The 18,316-nt window shown below is 32.4% G+C and overlaps 3 protein-coding genes across 3 annotated transcripts; all 3 read right to left on the bottom strand.

Moving 5' to 3' along the window:
• Nucleotides 1-890: 890 nt before the first annotated feature.
• LOC108915383 (selenium-binding protein 1-A) lies at nt 891-5,266 on the bottom strand. The gene is made up of 9 exons (XM_018721404.1): nt 5,161-5,266; nt 4,168-4,316; nt 3,810-4,007; nt 3,294-3,453; nt 2,679-2,985; nt 2,129-2,223; nt 1,955-2,071; nt 1,389-1,728; nt 891-1,025 (listed from the first exon to the last, which is right to left on the bottom strand). The coding sequence occupies exons 1-9, from the start codon at nt 5,171-5,173 to the stop codon at nt 977-979; spliced, it is 1,428 nt and encodes a 475-aa protein (XP_018576920.1). The 5' UTR covers nt 5,174-5,266; the 3' UTR covers nt 891-976.
• A 393-nt stretch (nt 5,267-5,659) lies between these two features.
• LOC108915384 (sodium-coupled monocarboxylate transporter 1) lies at nt 5,660-8,750 on the bottom strand. The gene is made up of 9 exons (XM_018721405.1): nt 8,681-8,750; nt 8,350-8,594; nt 7,905-8,182; nt 7,476-7,698; nt 7,141-7,281; nt 6,852-7,070; nt 6,519-6,789; nt 6,222-6,394; nt 5,660-6,090 (listed from the first exon to the last, which is right to left on the bottom strand). The coding sequence occupies exons 2-9, from the start codon at nt 8,592-8,594 to the stop codon at nt 5,760-5,762; spliced, it is 1,881 nt and encodes a 626-aa protein (XP_018576921.1). The 5' UTR covers nt 8,681-8,750; the 3' UTR covers nt 5,660-5,759.
• A 2,501-nt stretch (nt 8,751-11,251) lies between these two features.
• LOC108915382 (protein APCDD1-like) lies at nt 11,252-17,895 on the bottom strand. Its single transcript, XM_023455759.1, has 4 exons — nt 17,859-17,895; nt 17,277-17,400; nt 13,011-13,282; nt 11,252-12,387 (listed from the first exon to the last, which is right to left on the bottom strand). The coding sequence occupies exons 1-4, from the start codon at nt 17,893-17,895 to the stop codon at nt 11,252-11,254; spliced, it is 1,569 nt and encodes a 522-aa protein (XP_023311527.1).
• Between the last annotated feature and the right edge of the window lie 421 nt (nt 17,896-18,316).

Below are 18,316 nucleotides of genomic sequence, written 5' to 3'. Positions count from 1 at the left end.
TTTCAACCCAAAATTATGCAAATTGAGTTTGAATCGGCATAGTTTATCTACTTATAATAAAACAACACAACGAATTTCATTAAAATCGGTTCTATAGTTTTCGCGAAATAATTTTTTGAAAGAAATTTTGAAAAAAAATTTTCATCCAGATCCAGATACTTGAAAATTCTTTCACATAGGAAAGACTGCTCAAGGTTTCAAATGGTTTTTAAAAAATTGAAATCGGTTGATTAGGACGGCCACAGTAAATTTTAACACTCTTTTTTTTTATTTTTAAACAATTAGATTACATTTATCAATTTGCAATTTAGTTTTTTTCATTGATAACACGTTTGTGCATTGGGTGCAAAAACGCGAAGGAATACAACGATGTTACAGAAAAATTTTTAAACATCAATGATTCGAAAGCAAAGGACATCTAAATGTTTTATGTCTTTTCACCTTCTATTTCCGTTTCTTCAACTTTCATACTTTAGTAGTTTTGCATTTCTCATTGTTTTTAGAACTGTACCTGAAGAGAAACAATGAATAACCTTATTTGGTTTTCTTTTCTTTCAAACAGTTGTTCTTTTGATCCAATTGTTTATTATTTATGTTAAATTAAGTTCTTGAAGTATCTTAAAGCATGAAAGTATGGAAAGATTTTCATTTTCAGTGATAACTTGAAACAGACGCTTAAGTGATACTTTCCTTCATTAATACCTTGATATAAACTGAATGTGAGATTTTCAAAGCACCAAGATGATTTAACGAAAATAAACAAAAAATATGCTTGTACCATCCATGCAAACGTAAATTTCTAGAATTGATAACTGCAACCTTATAACATATTATTTAGGTTCCTTTAAAATTTTATTTTAATAAAATTTTCATTATCTTACAGAAGAAAATTGTAAAATGCTATGGGTTTATTTAAAAAAATGAATAGAAATTAAAAAAAACAATACAAATGAGAATAATATTGATGAATAAGTTGTTATTCTCCTGCTAGCCAAATATCCGATGTACAGTCTCCACCTGGATACCTAGAAAAATAGAATTTTCAGTTAAAAATCAAATGCTAACTTTAAAGCAGCTTTTACTTCAAAATGTATTACGTTAATTTACATCAATTTTAAAGACGTTGCTAGAATTATCACCAGATGAAATCATATAAGCTCTTTAACACCAGCACTACCAAAAAGAGATATGTTCAGGTATGTGTTTCATTAGTATTATTTGGATAGATTATTTATTATGAATTAACGGTGACATACATATAACATATTTACTAGATATTGGGGATGTAATACCTGATCAGGACTTACTTGATGAGAGTTTTAGAAAAATATTTGACTAACAACTTTTAGAGCAAAATAAAAGTGGAAAGTTTCATTTTCGATATTTACCTCATTTCATGTGGTAGCAGAGGCCCGTCTGGGCCTTCCCCGAAATCTACCAAGAAACTCTCATCCAGTTTCATTCCACCGTTCTCTGTGTCAATGTTCACTTTTAAAATACTTCCTCCCTTTTCAACCATCTCAGGATAAAATTGTTTATCCCAAGGTGAAAATAAGCTGTTACTGAGGTAGAGTCTCTTGCCGTCTAGAGACAGTTGAAGCATCTGCGTTGATCCGTAGAATCTCTTTCCCTTTATATAGATTGGCTTTGGAGGTTTCGTATGTTCTGGGTCGTCCAAAATTTTTATGCTGGGATCGCTGAAGAGTTTACCTCCGACGAAAACCTGACCTGAAATTGTATTTTTCCTATAGCGTCTAAATTGTCATAAAATGAATCTAACTTGTATATGCTCCATTAAAATGTCAATACGTAAAATATTATAGAGTTAAGTTCTTCTAGCTAGAGTATTGCAACATAGATTTTTCTTTCTAAATTTTGTCTTTGTCTTTATTTATGAATTGAATGGAATAACCAATAACTTGGTTGGGATCGAGGTAACACGTTGGCGATTTACCTGTAAGTTTTGGATGAGCTCTGTCTGTAATGTCGTATTGTCTTACATCTCCATGAAGCCAATTTGACAAATAGAGATATTTGTCGTCCATTGACAAAAGAATATCAGTTATCATTCCTACAAATTTCCACAAATTAGTTATAATTTCCGTAACAATTTAAACAAAGTTTACACCTTGAATATAATCCCCGATCCAACCGGACACCTTTTTCGGCGGGATGTCAATTACTTTGTCCGCTGCCCAAGTGCCATCAGGTTTCAGATAAAATCTGGAAATGTTAGTAATTTATATTTTAATTATGGATAAAATATTTCAAATGCGAACAATAACCCAATGGGTTTATATCAGCAAAACTCAATCATTTATAACTTCTTCAATTTCGACCAGCTCGGAAGAAGCTATGAGAAGCTGAAACCATTTGGAACAGAAGCAACATATGGAGAATATACAACAAAGCAAAGAGGAACAAAGAAAAGTAAAATAAATAAAACGCAAAGAAGAATAAAAAACATCCCGAAAACAAATCTGTATGTGGAACAAGGAAAACCACTACGTAGGTAATTAAATTTTTCTTTTCTTTTCTGTAATGTAAGTTCTTGGGTGATATTTCTTGGAACTCTTTCGTTCTGAACAAAATAAAAATAAATCCTTCATATTAGCTTTTACAATCAAAATTATGGTATAATGGTCGTTATACTCAAATAAAGATTTTATCATATTTACCTGAATACGTTTGCATTTACTGAGCATCCTACGTATCCCTGACTCTCTTTGGGATTGTGTAGAAAACGGATCTCTAGTGGTGCCAGTCCGTCTTCCCCCAGGTCAATAGTTTGGATGAGCTCACGTTTACTCCACGAGTAAAAATTTATATTTTGTCCGTACGCATTTGGGTCTTTCGTGTGTTCAGGTTTGAAACCGGTCTTGAAAACCCTTGGAGCACCCCATTCCGAAGACACCATAATGTCAAAATAAGGCTGGTACCAGAAATCATAGTTGAAATTGGCCGATTTTCCCTGAACCCATGTTCCTTTTACATGTTGAAGATCAGTAACAATTAATAACAATAAATAAAAGTATTATAAAACGTCATGAGTTGAATCAATATCTAGAAGCGGTTTAAAGGTAATAAATTAAAATAAAGTAGTATATCGCTATTAATAGTGGTCTACCATTCTACTGAGTTGAGCATAATAGTTACTGAAGTTTTGTAAATCTTTTAATGCAGGTATTATTGGAGTCAAATTAGGTCAGGATGTTTTCTTTATTTGATTAGAACAACCTACATGTTAATTGTAATGTTGTGTAGTTTAAGCAATTCTCAGAAATAAATATTACCTTTCGTTTTATATGTTTTTCCATCTATTAAAATGTAATCGCTTTTGCCGTTGTCTTCTTTGTCTCCCATGACAGAAATCATTATTTCACCGCTTGCTAAGCAGTGAGTCGTATGAGGAGTGCGACAATCCAGATTCACCAATTCTGATGAATCTATTACCTTCAAATATATAAAAGAGTTTTAAAATGTTTTCACATACAGATGTTACTATATTAATTATTATTTAATGTGACATAAATTGGTTTAAACGACGGCGACGATGAATCGAAACAAAGATTAAAGAGAAGTTAAAGTTAACAATAAAGTGCTTGCTTTTATATAAGTTAGTGGGTAGCAACACAATGACTTTCAGTTTCAATTATATGTTTAGTAATTGTTTTAGTTATTTCGCAAAAATGGATTTAAGTAATATGATATTTTAAAGTGGATAGGTCAACTGATTGTTAGATTTATTTTGCCTAAATAGCTGTTTTTATCTCTCAAAACACTAAAAGTTTTTGTAATCAATAGTGTACCTTGTGTATTTCAGGTGCCCTAGGATTTTTCCCCGTTTCTACGATATAAATTCTATCAGATCCAAGGGCTGGCAGAACAAGTTTGTCCCTTTTCTGCACATTGCAGCACCCTTTGGGTGCATAGCAGCTAGAACATATGTTCCACCCGCTATGGTGCAGTTCATCATCTTCATTTCCAGTTCTCAATCGATGAATTATCTAAAAAATAAACAAATTTTAATCTCTTCATTTTTAAATTCGAAGATTGAGTAATATTAATTTGTTGCAACTAAATATGTAGGTAGTCATAAGATTGATACCATAGTATTATTTTTTAATAAACACTTCTATATTGCTAACAAATGTTAAATATACTGACTTGACAATATGTTGGTGATTCCGGGTTAACGTCAACAGTTGCTAAAAGATCAGTTTTTCCTTTGCCTTGGTTAGGTTGTACGCAAGTTACATACAAAATTTCCTCTCTAGGGCCCTTCATGGCATCCAAAGGGCTTGCATAACCTGGACCTAAAGAATGAAATATTTATTAGTAAATTACTAGCATTTTGAAAGATCCGAATTAATAACTTTTTAGGTGTAATAATTAATTACGATAACATAATACTGGGCGTTTATATAAATATGTACTGATGATTATGAAGAATTCCAATATTTTTTTTAGTCATTACCATTCCAAATGTACTTGTATCAAAGCAATCCAGTTCATAATCCAATAATTTTATTTGAAAACGTTTTTGGGGAAATCACTTTAATTATTCTCTTTTATAGAAATCTAGCTACTTAGCTTTAATCAGCTTCACTTCAAACTTCTCAAGTTTCAGCAAAATATAATGCAGTCCAATTTTTTTATTAGTGTTAAAATTTGTATCTATATAGAAAAAATCTGTATCACAAATTGATGACATGTTAAGGTTACTTATTGTTAGTAAAAATTTTGATAAAAAGTTCCTAGTCAATTTTGGAACATTCGCATAAAAAAATCGCAGTAAACTACTCATGCTTCAACAATTGAATCATCATATTTAATGTAGCAGGTACATCTAGAAGTTCAGTAAATACACACAGAGATGATTGTATTTCCCAAAAGAACTGTAGAACGTTGTGTTCATTGGGCTACAATACATTCTAATTATTGAAATCGTCAATATTTATTTTAATAGATATCTAAGTTTATAGAAATAAATAGAAACCATTTCGATTTGTACTTAATATTAATAAGTTAGGTTTAAGAATACAATAATTTATCGCGTGCAAAATTCATTGAATTTTTCTGAATAACACAGAACTTTTTTGAATATTTATATAATTTATTTCAAATCAAAACACCTATCAACCCGTTTCACGTACTTACCGCTATCTCCCATTTTGTACTGTCCACCGTTGCACAGTTACTTGTATACTGAGAGTAACGAGTAGAAATATATTTATATCGGGGTCAAACCGATCAACTGATCAAATACACTTGCGGTGTTGTCAACACTTAACCCAACAATAATGAAAAGTTATTAAAAATAAAATGTTTGCTGTTAAATGCTTAAAATATTTTTATGATAATTTTAAAGTCGTCTTACAAAATTTAAATGTTTGTTACTGAACGGTATGATACTAAAAGCATAAATATTTTTTTATTTATAATATATCTGATTACAGTTAAAATGTTAGAGAGAAAATTCACGCATTTGTTTACATTTCTTTGGCAATGAATAAACAGTATGGTTTGTCTAAATCTACATACATACAACCAGTAATACACATAAATATAGATAGTGAAGTTATAGGTTTGTTCCATTGCAATCCGTAATTGATTCCAAGTCGTTAGAAATAATTGAATACCCTTAATGAAACAACTGTGGAACTAAATTACTTTATTTAACACTTTAAAAATAATTTACTACAAAATATATCACTCTATCCCAATGTAAGGGTGCAACTAAGTTGCAGAGAACTTTTTCAATCATCGAAGGTTTCAGAGACGTATGACGCTTTTCGAAGTCTCTCCTCATTCTCTTCAATTTTCAAAGACTTTCTTCCCTTATCCGTTGAAACTTTTTCCAGAGCAACATTCACGGTGTAGTAGTTTTGATTAGTACTCTTGTTCTCCTCTGGTAAGAAAGGATATGTAACGGGACTTAAAAGTTCCATAGGTACGGGTGGGTCGTTTCTCTCTGTCAGGTAACTTATGATCATACCAACAGTTATTCCTATGATGGCTCCAAACATGGTATACCAGTAGAATGATATTCTGAAGATAGGAAATATATCGGAACCAGTACCAGCAGATCTGAAATAACAAATGATAAGAATCCTACACCTAATAGTTGAAGGAATATAGAAATATCAATTATAATTTCTGCAGATCATTCAAGTGTCCCAGTTCAAAACCGAAATGAAATTGGTAAATACATTACTCACGAAACTGTCGAGTTAAATGCTGAGGTGATGGTTGAATTGACACTGAAGTCACAGCCATCTATAGAAACGGGTTTTGTTGGGTATTTTAGTAATTTCTGGGACTTATAGTAGTTGGCAACAGTGATTACAGTTCCCATGCAAAACATACTGCTTAAACCTCCATAGAAAGCACCCTAAAACATGAAAAAAACTCTAGTTTCTCTGCTGTTGTGTTTTTCCTTAATACTTTTGGAGAAAATTAACACATCAATTGAATAAATAAACAAAAATGCAAATAAGCTAATTGCTACTACTTGCTTTCGAGTTGGCTCTTGGGAATAGAACTCCAAGGGTGAACATGCCCAGAAGCGGCCCATGTGCCACACTTCCCAACCCAATGGAAATAGCAAGCAGTCCCCCAAGATTTTCTACAACGTAGACCATAGCAGTGCTGACAACTCCAGTTATTACAACGATTAACTTCAAGATGTACCCAGCGTTTTTGTGAGGACCTTTCCTTTCCAGCCTCGCCTTGAGGAAATCCTCGTATATGGTACCAGCTAAGCAATTTAAGTTAGCTGACAACGTACTACAAATAAAGAGAGAAAGAGTATATTTATTGGGAATAAATTAGCTTGAGGATTTTCTCACCTTAGGGCAGCGCTGAAAATCCCGGCAATGAACAACCCAGACAGTCCTGGAATACTTCCTGCTACGTCCATTACGTAGTAGGGAAGAAGCTGATCGTTCCTGCTTACATGTTTAGAGGTGAAGGGATCACAGTCGGAATATTTGGCGTACATTGCAAGACCGCACAAAACGCTCAAGGTCTTCATAATTACCATTCCAAAACAGTAATATATAACGGATCTAAATCAGAATTAAATATGTCCTTGAAAGTAATAAAATAAGTAGATATTGATTGATTGGTCATACTTACCGTTTAGATTCTTCCAAAGTAGCTACAGAGAGGAATTTTTGAGTACAACCTTGATTGATACTGGTATGTGACACCCAGTGTATAGTCAATCCAACTGTCACAGCCCAAAAAGATTCTCTCTTTGTAAAGTCAAAATCGAAACTAAAAATTATAGAAATATTTTCACCACATTGTGATCCTAGACAATATAGAACAAGTCGAATGAAATAATAACTTAAAAAATTCTTATTTACACTTAACCCAATTTTTTTATCTCACTGTTAAACTCTAGGTGTTGTGTGTATTGACTACATGTTTTATTGAATACTGCAGTTCAACATTTGATCCATACTTACTCAAAGATATCCAAGCGTTCGCTTTCAACAGACTTCTGCCACATATTTGCAAATCCACCAGTAGCGTTTACTCCGAGGATGAATATAGTCGTCATTGCCCCAACAGTTATAGAAAATTGGAGAGTATCCGACCATACCAAAGCTTTTAGTCCTCCAAGTGTTGTGTAAAAGATGCACACACTGCATACGATTGGTGTTATTACATGAACATCGACACCAGTGGCTAGAGAAGATGAATATTTTCATTAATGATAAAAATAAACGTTGATAAAAGAAAGAAATTTAACAGTTTGTTTAATTTGTTGCATAACTGTTCAAAGAAGCAATATAAAATCATGAAAAATTAATGTGATAAAGTCATAAATCTTTCAAGAATTTAACAAAGCTTATTTGTCAAAACAAGATCTCTGTTGTTTGCATTGCTCTTACCTGCAGAGAACGCTAAAGCTGGTATGTAAATAACTATCGGCAAGTACACAAATAAGGCTAATGCGAAGAGGAAAGAGGCGCATTTTCTCGTCTTATCGTCGAATCTTCTTCCCAGGTATTCGTACGTGCTTGTTAGGTGCAGATTGTAGAAAACAGGAAGATACACGTACACAGTTATTACAGATAAAATCATCATAGAGATGGAACCCAGCCAGTAGGTTGCTCCGAACACATAAACATCAGCGGGTAAGGCCAGAAGAGTTATTCCTGATGTATGACTGAGAAAAACATGTAAAAAATCTTGTCAAGGAATCTGATGTATCTAACATACATATATAAAGTTGGAGAAAGTACGTACTACTTAAATGAATGCATTAAAATTTAATAATAGAACAATAATACATGTGGCAAAAACGTAATTAAGTGGTAGATGCAACAGTACTACCTGGCTACTAGAGAGATAGCGATGGGAATAACCTTCATTTTCTTCCCTCCCATCAAGTATTCTTTCGTGGTATTCTGCTTCTTACCGCAACAGCCAAAGTAAATCCCAATTAGCCCACTTATAGCCAACATCGTGCTAAATAGTCCATAGTCGTACCAAGAGAAAAGCAAGTGAGGCTTCTCTTTACTTGGCAATGCAGTGGTTGCTGCCTCCAACAAGGACGATAGTGTAGTGGAATTAACCATCTGAAATTATCAGAAACAAAGAAAAATTGGTAGAAGGAAACATTGATAATTGATGAATGGTTGTTGCGGATGAAGGAAATATTCACCTTAAGTTGCTGTTTAGTTTTAGAGAAAGGATCGTCGGTCTGGCTACATTCCCGGTTCAAACCAGACTGAGTGAAGACTATTCAGTTTTGAATGTATAGGGATGCATGGAAATTTCCAAGGAGTTCTTGTTATTTTTCGGATTAAGGTTCATTGTTAAAACTATTCATACAAGATAACTAAATGTGTCGCACCTATAAATCATATTCTTATTACGTAGCTGCTGGTAAAGACACCAGCAAAATAAATAGAAATTATATGACGTAGATTGAGGATTATTCGAAACAACGAAAAAATTATGTTACCACAGACCCTGTCTTTAAGTAAAGAATTATTTAATAAATAATGTAACTTATGTGATATTTTTGATCCCAAAAGAGTACATGGCACAAGGTTTCCATTTATGTTTTGCTACCTCAGTAGAGGGTTTATTTTTATAAAAAAAAATATAGAAAGAAATTATACAGGAGCTTTTGTTAAAGTTATTATAGTAACCCAATTTCAACATTTTTAAACAGAACTTTCTGTATGTTCGACAGAGTACTTTCTTAGGAATAATCACTACAAACTTATGCAAAGGTGTGACTATAATCAGGTCAAATTATTATGACTTAAACAGTAGAAGCAGGATATGATCAGCAAATATGTGATCAAATCTTTCTCCATTGTTATATATGGCATACTCTTTTGGCCATTACTAGTGTATTCCATCTAAAGAAGTTGAAGTTGGGTTTGGTTCTATACTTTTATTTTATTTTTGATTCAGTATAAATATAACTTACTCTTATTCTGTTCGATGAAACGAATCAAATTTTCATTGACTAATTGAATATGCAGCAACTGTGAAAATGGACACTGGTGCACAAAAAACCTACCTATTTTAGCACGGCAGAACAACACAAACGGAATAAAGTGATAATAATGGCAAATAATACTTCTATAAACGCCGGAATTCAATTCAGTAAAGAGTATATAAACAATGAGGTTGACAGTTGATGAGCAATTACTCTCCACTTAATAATAGTTCAGATATTGGAACAAGAAAATATATACCGCTTGTGAGGACTCTGTTATTGTACCCATATTTGTAATACTCAGTAAGTAGTAGAAATAATTTGAATTAACCAAAATAAAGATGAGGTTTGCACAAAATTTGTCTATTAAAAAGGACAATTGAGGGAAGTTTATTTCATTACTGAAGATTTTCTTCCATAAGTAATTACATTTTAGGTAACTTCTGATGATCGAAATATTATCTCTAGTATACGTATAAATACTTCTATTTACAGAAGACAAATATACATTACAATGCACCCTAAGCTTAGGCAAACACCTGCCCATTTTTGACGCTGCCACAACAATCAAGGTTGTCTATTTTTATAATTTTCGTGACGTTGTCGAATCTACATGACTTTACATATGGTAAACTTTTTTCAAAGAATAAATTTAATCTTTTTAAATATTTCGTTACATACAGAAATCACTAAACAAAATTGTACCGATCTCATAATATTGAAAATTTCTCTAAAATTTTGTACGAAATTTTAGAGTAAACTTAAATAAGTGTGTAAAGCATATGGTTTAACATTTCTGCAATGGTTTTTAAACAAATCGTATAATTTGCATAGTTAAGGATTAAGAAATTATATGTGTACATTTTTTGAATTTTAATAATACATATGTATTTAATTATTGGCGACATAAACAAGTTCATTTTCGAATTTGTCAAAATTACTTTTCAAGAGAAGATTTTTGAAAAGGTAGCTACTTCAAAACTGTTTGTAAATATTTTATAAATCAAACAATTTTTGTTATTTTTTAATCAGAAAGCGTTAATAATACACTAATGCAAAAAAATAAAAGGTCAAAAGAATTTTTTGAAATTTTTCGGTGATTTTTGAAAAGAAAAAAAGAAATTTTGGCAAATTTTTTTGGTGTGCTATTTTTTAGAATTGCATGATAACCGTAGCTCTTAAAAAATTTCGGCCTAAAGATCTAAAAACTAGAATTTTACAGCTTCAAAATGCTTTTTGTAATTCCCGATACGACCATTTTTCACATAAATACAGTCTGCCAAAATTCACGGAAAAATTTCGGAAATTCTTTTGACCCACCCTTTAATTGTTTGCATTAGTGTATGTTCACAGTAAAAACAACTTTTAAAATAACAAATTTTTATTATAAATTTGTCTTTTATTTTATGAAATTATAACACATGATATGGACAAAACTTAAAATAAATATTTTAAACAATGATAGTCTTCCTTATGCTCTAAATAGAACTATTTATTATCTCTTACTTAAATTATAAGTGACATTTATTATTGTTTTATACGCATATATCACAGATTACTTTCTCAACTAAGTATATTAAAATAAAATAAGATTGGTAGTATAGAAATCGACACCGTAAACATACGTTATTAAATAAAAATCATTAAAATCTGCTTATGTAAAAAATATATTTTCTGTAGAAAAATATAACTTCCTATACAACTAGAATCACTGGTAATCTTGTCCCTTTGTACAAAACTATTTACAATATACACAGAAATAAAAACAAATTTAATAATTTACCTACTTAAACACAACACAATAAAGGCAACTATAAATGAACATTTTGCAATAAGACAATTCAATTCGTGATTACTGGCGCTGTTATAGTACATACTACTGGTTAGAATATCTTTTAAACCTTGGGAATAATTTGAGACTTCTCCACATTTAATCAGAGGCAACTGAAAGGCAGAAGGCCTCCCAGTGGACGGGGTATGCATATTATCAGTCTCAACTTGCCCCAGAAAGAGCAAACAAGAACCTTTGTAGTCCATTTCTAGCTTCACGATATCATACAGCTCTGAAGGAAGAGTTATTCCTAACTGAGGACAACCATTCGTGGTGCTCAATTCTTTAAGAACATTAACCTCCCACTCACCCTTACCACACAACCCTGTCAGTCTCATTTCGTGGATCATCCTTTGTTCCAAAACAACCAAAGTGGCTTCCTCTATGTGGAAGTCTATATTAGTAGAACCTCTAAGTTCCTTGTTTGGACCTTGCAGGGAAAAATGTCCTGCTGCTGTAACGACAAACTTGGAGATTTTGCAGAAGGGGTCGGAGAAGAACCTGTGTTCTCCCACCCATGTGGAATCTTCTGAATAGAAGGAAAACTTCCTAGTAAGGTATAGTCCCATCGGCCTTACTTCGCAACGAGTGGACGTCCACTCGCCCCAAATGTAAGGGGGTAGGTGAGGCTTTTCTATTAAGTGTGGGGGCGCTTTTCCATTCGTGAAAATGTTCATTGGGATGTTGTTCAAGTTCTTGATTAAATACGAGTGTCTATTGATGAAGATCGTTTCGTCTTTGGCTTGTTTCACTAGGGGAACCTGGAAACTTGTGGGGTTGTAAATTTCCCTCAGTCTGAAATTTGAATGGATGTCTCCTAACAGAAGTTCCATCCTCATGTGTTTGTACGCCTTCTTAGTCCCTTCTAAGATTGGTCTGAGTTGTATTTTCAACAGTTTTAGTTCAGTGAAGGCCCATTTCAGTGATCCCATGCAAGAGATGTCGCTGAAATGGACGTTTCCCCTGGTGTTCACTGAATGCTCGTAAGTTGAAGCCCAGAGGTTATATATCTTCTTTTTCTCATCGTAGCGACTATCGTACACAGTGTGCTCTTCATATCTGCGCCAGGATTTCCAATATTGACCTAAAATTAGCATTGTTTTAGTTGGGTTTCAATCACGTGTTTGTTTATGTCGCATAGTTCTTAAAACATAATCAGCAGTGGATTTACAGAAGTACCGAAGTAAACATTGTGATATAACAATAATTATTATTCATAGTCGTATTCTGATATTCACTACAATAGTACTATAATTTAAATTATATTTAGAGACTTATACAAATTCAAGTACTCAACCCAGGATTAGGTATAATATCTCGACTTCCTGGAAAAAACAATTTATGCATAATAACTATTACGCGTCTACGCATTTTCAATTTATTTACAGGAACCACGGAATGAATTTTAAATAGGCGAATGGGTGAGTCTAATTTCTTGATAGCAAGACATTTAGGATAAATTTTTTCTGCTCCAACACAATTAAAACAATAGATTTGATGATCAATAGTAATTATAGTATTTTTTTTATGAAGACAATCACTATTAGTAAACAAACAATGCTGTTTACATGAAGTATGGACGTGAATATATTTTATTAAAGTTAATTTTTTGCAAAAATTGGTTGCAGAAACCTATGAAACAGGCTAAAAAAGCTTTTGATTGACATTAACGGTTGTGACTTGAATTTTTTGAATATTTATATTCACCTGGACATTCCATGGCGACAACCTTATCCAACTCCTTGGCTGCATTGTTATCTTGGGGTATTATGGTAATGTTGGTCAGCTTGATGATACCGCTGGCTGCTCCAGGTTGGATTAAAGAGTTTCTCAACTGAATACGGCCATGGGAAAGCACCGTAAGTTGGGGGGATGAACATGAGTCGTCCCAATAGTGGTGCTGAATCAGAAAGTATCGTCCATCACTGTCGAACGTGTAAGAACGTATGACGAATTCTGAGCCTGGTCGTGTTTCACAACTTGAAGAAAAAAGAGAATACAATAATTTCTAATTTATAGTTTTGATTTGATTTCAATAAATTGATCATTTGGAATAATCGGATTTTTTTATTATTTCAGTATATTCAGTAATTTTTTTTTAAAGGAAAGGAACACTGTGATTCTACGAGGAAAAGACACAATGCCTGTTAAGAATTCTTATAAATAATGCTACAATTAGTCCACTTCTATGAAATTTCAGATGAATTTCTATTGTTGTAAGGATAATTTCAATGTCATAAAGACATTCTGTGTTAATAACTGAGAACATTGTAAGCGTAATAAATTAACAATAGAATTAAAGTAGTGCAATATATTAATTCTGTGAACTTTGATTTACAGTGGTAATAAGTGAATGCTTGGTGCGTAAAATTGACACTCGTTGTTTATTATTGAAACAATATCAGTTTTGGATACAATAAATATTCCTATAATGTCAGCAATCTCAATAGTTAAAATTTTTATTGAAGCATCTCGAAAAGAGACAGGAAAATGGTGAAGAAACAGCGTTTTCAGTTTTAGAGACACTTTGGAGAAAAAACAAATGTGATTTCGTGGATCTACTGTAGCTTTTTTATCAAGATTTTATAGAAAACTTGACTGAATTCAAATTTTTATTTCAAACTTTTGGCTTAGAAAAATCATCATCAACTTTATTCTTTCTTATGGCCAAATCTGAAATTTAAGCTGAACTAAAATAGTTCTTGGGCGCATCAGAAACAGTTTATTTATACAGGGCATTTAAAAACCAATTACCGGGTTTATTAAAAATCACTATTTCTTGTTCCGAAAAGATGAGAGACCCTAGTAAATTTTCAAGCATCATTGTTCGGCGACCAGATTCCAAATAGGGACATTCTTATCGTGCACAGAATAATACCATCGGTTTTAGCAATGCGAACGCTTCGCAAAAAAGATTCCGCCGGCCGCCCGCGAGACGAAAACCAACGTGGATTTACATAAGAATGTTGTATTCGGATTTTTTTCCCCTTTATTTGACTTGAGTTTGGTTTATTATTCTTCGTTATCTCAGATTTTGTGGTAAATCTCTACATAGCAGTAAAAATATCCTACAGACCTGCACGTCTCTGATGTTTAGATAGACAGGCTGAAAATGTACTTTTTCATTGTACATGTAACCTTAAGTGCATACGTAGGCCGTAAAATTATTAATATGTCAATGCTTCGAAACAAAAAAGTGGATAAGCACAAGGAAACAAATTCATTAGACTTTTAGAAAAAGGAGATACAACTCAGTAGTTAGTTAAAGGGTTCACCCTTTATTTATTATTTAAATACGAAAGTTTTGGGTTCTAGTTCTATTTATTGTTTGATTTGCTGCCTTTTGTGGTAGTTTCAATGGTTGAACAATTTTTAGGTTGGTTGCTACGTCATTAGATCTCTCTCTCGCGCTCTTCTTCAGAAGAAGGAGTCAAACTGGAGATTAAGTCCCCTTGTCGGTATTTACATTTGCTGAGTGTATTGGATCGTGTGAAGTGAAGTTAGGATGCATCCTTTACGTCAATATTTAAAGTTAGCGGAAAGCAGACGCATAAGATTTGAATTTAGTGCAACTAAAACAGTCAAAAGAGAATACTTCCAGGTGTTTTCCAAGAGACCCAAATTGTTTAAACAGTTTTTGAAAAATTCCCAAAGACCATAATACTCAAAATCAAAATAAAAATTTTTGTATCTGAAGAACTGAATATTCTGGAAGTACCTACATTTTTTCGACGGTCTATAATTTGGCACGTAATCACAAATGTATTAAAAACAATTGAATTCTGCAAAGCAATAAAAATGTATAATTATGTTTTGGCAGTAATAACACCTTGAAAATTTTCTCGGAAGTAACATATAGGTACCATTTAAAGATTATTTAATGATATTTTTGTTAAATCCATTTTATCTCATTAAATTTTTGGAAAAATATCCGTGTCTGCAAGTACGAAAAGCTTATCATTATTTATTTGCGAAGATATAAAAAAGTGTGCAAATATTGGTTTTCCCCATTCCTTTCCACTGCCTGTTTGTGCATATTTAAGTCAGGCGCCCACTTTATAAAACCAGTATATTATCGGTCGAAAATCCTGAAGATAAACCAGTAGTAAGTTACACTTAAAAAATATTATTGTTTTAATTCATTATAAAATAGACAACATAATAGACAAAAGTAGCTGAATTATTTGCCGGCAAACAAAAATGTATGTTTGTCTTTTTGTAAAGATTATAATTAACAAGTGTTAGTTATTTCATTTGTACTTAACACTGGTTGGTTTTATGATTATGTGGATTGTTATTTACGGAGTAAGTCAACTTGTTATAATTTTTTTATCAAAACAGTTGGACATATTTTTTATAATTACAAATAATGGGTAGTAAGTTCAAACAACTTATTCAGATATGCAGTTAGTAAATAAATGAATACAGGGTGTTATAAAAAATAGTTTAAAAACGTTAACTTTTTTTTGTGTGAATGCAATGGAATCTTTATAGCAGAATTGAAATACCGTCTAACAGCTTTGTGAAGCTTAGTTGGTCGTTTAAAAGAATTTGGGACTCTTTAAAGAAGTGTAATAAAACGACTGTTAGTACCAGCTAAAAAAAGTTTTGGCTAATTGATATATTATTTATATATAGAATATAAAGTTTCCACAAATGTGTAAAGTAGATTTAAAGTTTGTTGTATTAACACAAATGATATAAATAAATAGCGCAGATATATTTTCTTTTCCTCTTTAAACCTGGAACGATTTCCACAGTATTTGTTATTTAGTTTATCTAGTCATAATTATAACAATATTATCAGACGCTGATAAAAATAACGTAATTTACGCAACGTATTCATGCGAAATATCCAAGGCGTAAGCGAAAGGAAATAATGAACGTATAGCGCTATTTTTGACAGCGTGTATATTATTTTAAATTTATGCTTAAAATAATAAGAACTGACAATTAAAATAAACCACGGTTTATGACCTGTTTTACTAGTCATTAAAGGTCCCATGTGTGTATATTGAAAATATATTTAAATGTTTCGGGTTTGGTGAGCCTTAGCGTAGTTACGTCTATTTTGATTTTATGTCATTTTAAAATGAGTTCAAATTTATGTCTGCCTGCGAGGCATTAGAGTTATTTCACATGGACTTACTTGCAAATATTTTTGCAAAATAGGTACCAACAAAGTAAATGGTACCTATGCAGTATATAAAAGACAATTTCACTGGAATTTCTGGGAATTTCTCGTGTTTGACTTAAATCAACACAATGTAATCAGCAGTAACATGATACTTGCTAATAAAACCAAGTTTGCGTGTTTTACTATAATGTTTTTTACTTAAAGTATGCAGTTTCCCGCAAACACATATCTAGTTTCTCTATTTTTATTTACATTTTTTTTCCAGGTGGTCCTACGTGGACGAAGGTCCACACGGCCAACTAGATTAACTGCAGCATGTTTATTCAACCCCCTGCCGTTTTTAAAATATGGGTCGTGCTTGCCTCGGATGTACCTGCCCCTCCATTGTGAAGATTTAAATTCTGAACTGCTTGACAGATATTTATGATGCTTAGACGAGGACTTCATTGTAATATTTCTGAACGTCTTATCAGAATCGAATCAGACCGTTCTTCGAATAAGGTAGAAAATTTGTCGGTTTCCAACGTTTGTGGGGCTCTGCTGAGTTTATTCACTGAATATTTAAAACTGTTGGCTTTAACCATGTTCTGATGAGTGACATCACTATGAATATTTATCTGAATGCACTTAGAATAAACATATTTGAAATTAGATGTGGATATTTTAAATTACAAATAAAATGAAAACACACACTGTCGACTTCAGATTTTAAAAGGAGTGTGATAAAAGGTTGTGACCAAAGGATGGGTCTGATAATTGTGACTTCTAACAGGCCCTTATCTTTCCCGTTCCAATATCAGCAAATAAATTTGATAGTAACCATAAATCAACCATACCCTTCAGATATCCATGTGCCCGTTAGTAATCGTAGACTGGTCTCGACGACAGTTTTATGGTCTTCCAATGCTGCCAGCGATGCCAGTTTCTGGCATTTTGATGCATCCGAATTCACATAGGGCACTGCAACAGATACGTTGAGATAAAAAAAATACGTTGGTAAGTGTAAATAAAGTTGTTCCGATTAGTTATTCAAATAATCTTTTCTTCCTTTTTATAGTAAGCTAATTTACAGCACAGCAAAGTAATTTCAATAACTATTAGGAAAAAAGTATTTATAGTATCTAAATTTTTTAAACTACGTTCTGCGAATAAAGTATCCGGAATTTCTCATTCAAAAATGGCCGAGAAATGATTGATGATTTACTACGTTTTGGTCGTCTTTTAACGTATCCGCTGTAAAAACTCAAATTTATAGAAAGACAATTCTTGGATTTTGCACCACTATAATGCACCATCACACAAAGCGATAATTGTGACTGAATTATTGACCAAAAACTCGACGAATGTCGTAGAGCAGCAATCGTATTCGCCTGATATGGGTCCTGCTGATTTTTTTCTTGTTCTGAAACTCGAATTACCACTTCGTGGAATACGTTTCAAGTCGATAGAAGCCATAATACAAAAATCACTCAAGGAGTTGATGCCCACACCGGAATGGAATATGAGTTTAAAAAGTGCTTTGATGACTGGGTTGTTTATTGGAAAAAGTGCATTGCTCCAAATGGAGCCTGTTTTGAAGGAGACAAAGTAAATTTTGATAATTAATTGTGTTTTATATGTGGTTTTATTAACAAATTTCGGATACTTTTTTGAAAGAACGTAATTAAAACAAGAGATTATTTCTGTGACAATAAATGTATAACTTCAATCGAAATAAATAAATAACAAAAAATTCATCGTGTGGATTGGATTTAAATATAAAAATACTTGAGCAATGAAACTGAAAAACAACTGAAATTAAGACATTAAAATAGTTCAGATTAGAATTCTAAACTATTGGTGGCATTTTTCGTCTCCCAAGGAAGTTTTTTCTTTT

This window comes from Anoplophora glabripennis, unplaced genomic scaffold (genome assembly GCF_000390285.2).
Source record: "Anoplophora glabripennis isolate ALB-LARVAE unplaced genomic scaffold, Agla_2.0 scaffold899, whole genome shotgun sequence".
Classification (NCBI taxonomy): Eukaryota; Metazoa; Arthropoda; class Insecta; order Coleoptera; family Cerambycidae; genus Anoplophora; species Anoplophora glabripennis.
Note: the sequence above shows the minus strand (reverse complement) of the source record. Positions and strands in the feature narration are given on the sequence as shown.